The sequence below is a fragment of the Pinus tabuliformis genome, chromosome 6, assembly GCF_031772625.1.
Source record: "Pinus tabuliformis cultivar Carrire ecotype Pingquan chromosome 6, CPIR1, whole genome shotgun sequence".
NCBI lineage: Eukaryota > Viridiplantae > Streptophyta > Pinopsida > Pinales > Pinaceae > Pinus > Pinus tabuliformis.
In genome coordinates, this window is record NC_142292.1 from 1699924082 (window position 1) to 1699930261 (window position 6180).

Genomic DNA, 6180 nt, shown 5'->3' on the forward strand with positions numbered 1-6180 from the left:
TTTGTATATCTTTCCTCTTCCAACAAGAAGCAAAGTCAGTCATGATGAGATAATTTCCTTTTGTCTAGAGGAGTCTCCACTCCAATATTTGTAAGAATGTTGACTTCCTTGTTTCCACATCTCCTAGTATGGTGAAAGCTTATGAGGTTCGACATTATAAACCCAAAATAATTTCCTAGATATGTTTTATGATTCACTTTTAAATTTTCCTTTGGGACATATTCTAATCATCTCATTGCTTCTTTGGAAATCGCCACCACTTCTCCTCAAATCACCATCAATCCACTCCCTATATCAGTTAGCTAATTGAAGGTGAGAAAGATCTTAATAATATATTTTCCACCCAGTTACTTAACATACATAGAAAGGGGCCTTGGAATCTCCTTTTAATAAGATTGTCCCAACTAACAATTCCTCATTAGTATAATAGCCATAATAGAAAATGAAAAGCTAGTATTTTTGGCCATGCTTGTAAGTTTTGTATCTTATTCCAAACTTGGTTTTTATTGTTTAGTTCTACTTAGTTAAGGATGTTTGTATGTGCTTGGATTAAATAGTATCCCCCACCTCTAGTTAATCCCCATCTTAGGTTATTCATTCATAATTTCGAAGGGACAAATCTCATTTGCATTTCATTCCATAGCGTATGTTTGTATTCATCTAAAATGGTTTCCACCCAGGTGCTTAAGGGTGGGTTGGTTATGATAAAATGATCCTCAACATGTTCCTGGTTTTTATGTCGATACCAACATATATAATCCCCACCCAACTTCTTTGAAATGTTGTCTAATCTCCCTAAAATCCTTTCATCTTGTGAGAGGTTCATGTTGATTCCACAATTCTTTCCAAGATAAAGTTGCACTACCCATTTTAAACTTTTGAAATACTAATATTTTGAGCCACTACCTAAAATTTCCTCACACTATTAAAAATTATAACATTGATTGTTGAACTCCGTAGGCATCAAATTCTTCATCTCCGCCCTTGTGGTATACTTTACTCTCCAATTTTTTTCCCAAAAGAACTTTTATTCTATTGCACATCTTTAAATAAGTTTTCGCTGAAAGCTGTGATCACTAACTTTAGGTTGTGCATACCAAGCTTGACCCTTTCTTTGAGTGGATGTATTATTTTCCAATCATTTTCCAAAATACAAGTATCGATTTCTTTTCCATCATGACATAAGAGACTCTTCTTAAGTCTCTCAATGGCATTAATAACCCTTTATAGAGCCACTAATGTTGAAAAAGGTACACCACAATTGCTTGCTGGGAAGATTTAATGTGAGTGATTCTTCCCACTAGAGATAGGGCTTGAAAGTCTAGTTTTAACTTTTACTGGATTTATTTTAGAACTTTATCCCAAGATAATTTCTTCCTTGATTGCCCAAATAGTTTGTGGGAAGAGAGTTTCTTTGGAAGTTTAGAATCCTACACACTTGTTGTTGAACATCCATTCCAGTGTTGAAGTTATATATGTGTGTGTGTGTGTGTGTCATGTTTCATTGATTACCCCTCTAGACGTCATTGATTAAAACAAGCCAACATCCATCCCATTTAAATATACTCACCTCAAAACTATTTAAAACCCTCATTTAAGCTCTTCTACTATCAACATTCAAGAAGTCATCATGGATCCCTGTTGGGATTTGAAATGTTGACGGAAAATGGTTTTTTCTGTGGGATCTCTAGTTACTAAGTTAAAAGATATAAACCACAGATGTCTTAAATCCAAAAAGTACAAATTACCTAGTTTTTTTGGTGTGCATCCAAATTCCTCTAAGTTCACTTACCTTGGACACATATAGCGAGTTATTTTCCTTCCCTTTTGTAGCTCAACAATTTACCACTATCAATGATCACTGCTCCTTTAGGTCATTGAACTTTGGCCAAACACAATCTACCCTCTAGCTTCTCTTTACTCCTTCAAAGACACTAGCACTTAGGGACTTCAATGTTGCCCACTCCTTGCCTTCTCTGTTGCTCCAAAGATGACAAGTCTTAGGGATTTAGAGGATGGCCACTTATCACTAATCGAACCCATTGTCAATCACTGAATTAGGGCTTGATAACTGACCCTCTTGGTTTCCCTTTAGCTCCTCCAAAGATCAACGCTTACGGATCCAAACCACCTTCCCACTAATAAAGACAAATATGCCACTTTGTCCTCTGAACTTAGGGCTTGAAGAAAGATGCTACAGTCCTCCAAACAAGTTGTTCTTAGGTTACTCCTACATTGTCCAATTTGGACCTCATCACCTAGAAAAGCATAAATCTTGGGAGGACAAACATCATACCTTTGGACATCAACTTCTATCCTTAATATTCCACGACATGTACATCACTTTAACTGATATTTCAACCTTAATTATAGACCTTTGTGTCTAGGGTTTCCTCAGCGAAATATTGGACCTCAAACCCAGCGTAATTCCCACTTCTTCCCACTAAATCTTTAGCATTGTTCTTTGAGGATACTCAACCTCACTCCACCTACAATCCTGGATTTTATGCCCTCCAAAATAGGCATTTTGTCCCTCCTAAACAAATTCTATAGCGGCTTTTACCTACCTCCAAAAGAAACAACATAAACATAATTACACCAACCAAACAAGCTTATAACTGCCTTCAAACAAAACCAAAAAACTACCCGAACTCGGCCTTGTTAAAAGCATAAAAAAGATGATAAATTTGACCTTCTCTTCACTTGGAAAAGGCTCCTGTATAGGTTGTGGCTAACACATATGTCCTTATCCTTATATTATTTCACTTTTGTTGAGTGATCAAATGAGTTCACCTTCCTTATATTTATATGCTTCTTTGGGTGCAATGTCTAGCCCTCTAAAGGGCACCTTCAAGACTAGATGACTTGAAAATATTGTAATTAGCCCACCTCATACAAATCAAAATTATTTTCTCTCTATTGATAAATTCTTCCATGGTTGCCTTAGTTGCCCCTTGCTCCATCAAGGGTGCCACACATGCAACTATGGTCAAACCATGCTTGGTTTCACACCCACAACTTTGGGTGCAAAACCGACTGCTTGGGTACTTTTCCCACAAAGCCCTTTTATGGTGCCAACTCACACAAACCCAGTACACAGGGTTGTGGATTACCCCCCAAGCTACATAAATCAACACTCCCTCTTAGCGAGGAAGGTACTTCCACCACTTGGAAGTAGCTCGTCATCATCATCACTACTAGTGACACTAGCCCAACTCCTGATGTTCACCACTACAACATACCCGGTAGAATGAACCACACTCTTCTTGGAAGTGACTCTACCACGAGAAGCCTCTTTCTTCTTCCTTTCTTGATATGCCTTCATGCCATCCCATAATTCCTTTTTACCAGCTGTAGAAGTCTCCTTACTTCCTGCTGACTACACACCCTTCTTGGGCTACATATTCTCCCTCTGAACCTGCATAATCCCGTTAGAACTTGGCCCCCTCTGAGCCTTAAGAACCTACACCTGCTTCTTCTCATGATCTATAGGATTACTCGTCTGTCGATATAGCCCATGATCCTTAACTCCAATGACAACTCCTACTGAGTTAGAGCCTTTGGTCCTGAGTCTCGCTTTCCCATCCTGGAAAATCATGTCAAACCCCTTTTGCTCGATCACTGGGACAAAGTACACATTGTATCTTAGCTCTGGTATAAATAGTACATCCTGAACTTGCAACATCCGACCTGACTCCATCCTGAATGGCAGGACATCAAATCCTCTGATCTCTTTCTGAGTCTTGTCACCAACCATAATGTGTAACTTGGAGTCCCATTCAGTAAGAGTCTCAAACACATCACGCGAACCTGTCATATGCTTTGATGCACCACTATCCACGTACCATGCAGTTCCATCAACAATACTCTCAGAGAAATGAGACACTAGGGAAAAATATTCGACCTCCAACCTTCTCGAGAGGTCATCTATCTTAGAATAAGTAGTGACACTTTCTATTTCCTTCCCCTTCTTCTTCTCATTGTCTCCTTTCTTCTTCTTTGAAAACTTTTTCAAATAATGACCATATTCACCACAACTCAAACACTTCATATTACTCAAGTATTTCTTTGGATTTCCCTTCATCCTCCCAGAAAGAGCCGTGTTTTCTTCAAAAGAATTATTCTTCTGGTGAAGGTCCTCGTCTTGCATTTCCTCCTGAATGAAGCCATCCCACAATTTGTTCCAGTCTGGTAACTTCTCTTGAATGACGATCCCTTTGATGAAGGGATTCCATTCCTTGGTAAACCCTTTCAAAGAAATCCTCATCATCTCAGAATTTGTAACAATCTCACCGATGGCAACAAACTCATCTTGAACTAGAGACAATCTCGTCAAATATGACGCCACTGCTTCATCATCCAACATATTGAAGCTCTTCAAGTTATCCTTCAATACCAAAAGGCAGTTCTCATTCTTGTTCTAGAATAGATCCTGAAGAGCTTTCCACATATCATGGTTAGAGCTCTTCCGTGACAAATGAGGTATCAAATGATTTTTGACACCATCTAGGATGATCAACTTCTCCTTAGTATCCAACTCCTCATACACTTCCAATTCCTTAGGGTCAGTTGGTTTCTTGATCTTCTTGTCGAAAAACTGGTATATCTTGTTCACCATCAAGACCAACTTGATCCTTTCCTTCCACATACTATAGTTAGACAACCCATCCAACCTATCCTCATATCGCAAGCCAACCAAAAACTTTCCGTTGCTATTATTCCTTCAACAACAAATGAAACAACTCCCTCTTGAGTTGTATGTTGTGCACACTCTGATTCACTGGCCCTTCAAAGTAGCTATAATACCATGTTGATTTTTCCATGGCACTCAAGAATATAGTTTGAGTCTAAAATCATAATCACAAACACACTCAAATGCCACAACACTTCTACTTTGCATAACGGAAAATACACAACAGTGAATCAACCAGTAAACAATACAAGATTTTTAACCCAACACTTGCTACATTACAAAAATTTAATACAAAAATCTTAGGACTCCCATACCAGAGATCATGGCCCTTATAATTAGCCTTGATATAAGACAATGAATAGGGCTTGGTATCAACAACTATGATGACAAATATACCCTGAACAAAGTACAATTGATCTACTTTTGTTGGTGAGCATCCACAGTCCTTTTAGTCCACATACCTTGAACACATATGGTGAGTCCTTTAACTCCCCTTATATAACTCAACACTTTGCCACTATTAATGATCACTGCTCCTTTAGGTCACTGAACTTTGGCCCAACACAATCTGCCCTCTAGTTTCTCTTTACTCCTTTAAAGACACCAGCACTTAGGGAATTCAACGCTGCCCACTCCTTGCCTTCTCTGCTACTCCGAAGATGACAGGTCTGAGGGCTTTGGAGGCTGCCTACTTATCATTGATCCAACCCACTATCAATCACTAAACTAGGGCTTGATAACTAACCCTCTTGGCTGCTCTTTAGCTCCTCCAAAGCTCAACCGTTGAGGCTCCAAACCACCTTCCCACTAACAAATACAAATCTGCCCTTTTGTCCTCTACACTTAAGGGTTGAAGCAAGCCACTACAACCCTCCAAACAAGTTGTCCTTAGGTTGCTCCTACATTGTCCAATTTGAAACTCATCATCTAATGTCAAGCCTACAAAGGCCAAAAACAACTAATTTTATTATATGCATATTAATATTTTAATACATTCTTTTATCTCTTAATTCTAACTGTTATTTTTATATTATCCTCATTATTTGATTAATTTTTAAACTCTTATATAGAATTACTCATCTTTTTTATATATTTATTGTTTTCCTATTATATATATATATATATATGACATTTATCTATATAGGGTCTTTCATATATATATCTATATATATATCACTTTTATCTATATATATATTTTTGTTTTAGGTTTATTTTTATTATTTTGAGATATTTTTTATTTAATTATTTAATATATTAGATGTTATTTTAATTTAATTTTTAAAGATTGAAATATTATTATTTAATTATATCTATTAGAATTAATCATTGCATCTTTGTATTATTTATTTACATTTTTGGATCAGTTTTTTTTATTTGGATCTTGATGATAAACCACATTTTCTGGTTCAAAACATGTTAGATCTACAAAACATAAATGTGATTTATCTAAAATCGCTTATTATAAACATTATGAATCACAAAAGCTT

The 6180-nt window shown here is 36.9% G+C and overlaps 1 protein-coding gene across 1 annotated transcript; it reads right to left on the reverse strand.

Moving 5' to 3' along the window:
* Window positions 1-3463: 3463 nt before the first annotated feature.
* LOC149265527 (uncharacterized) lies at window positions 3464-4366 on the reverse strand. The gene has a single exon (XM_089404523.1). The coding sequence runs from the start codon at window positions 4364-4366 to the stop codon at window positions 3464-3466; it is 903 nt and encodes a 300-aa protein (XP_089260649.1).
* Window positions 4367-6180: the final 1814 nt, after the last annotated feature.

Bases quoted from the DNA above. Each gene is read 5' to 3' on its own strand.
- LOC149265527 (XM_089404523.1), bottom strand. From the start codon at position 4,366: ATGTTGGATGATGAAGCAGTGGCGTCATATTTGACGAGATTGTCTCTA.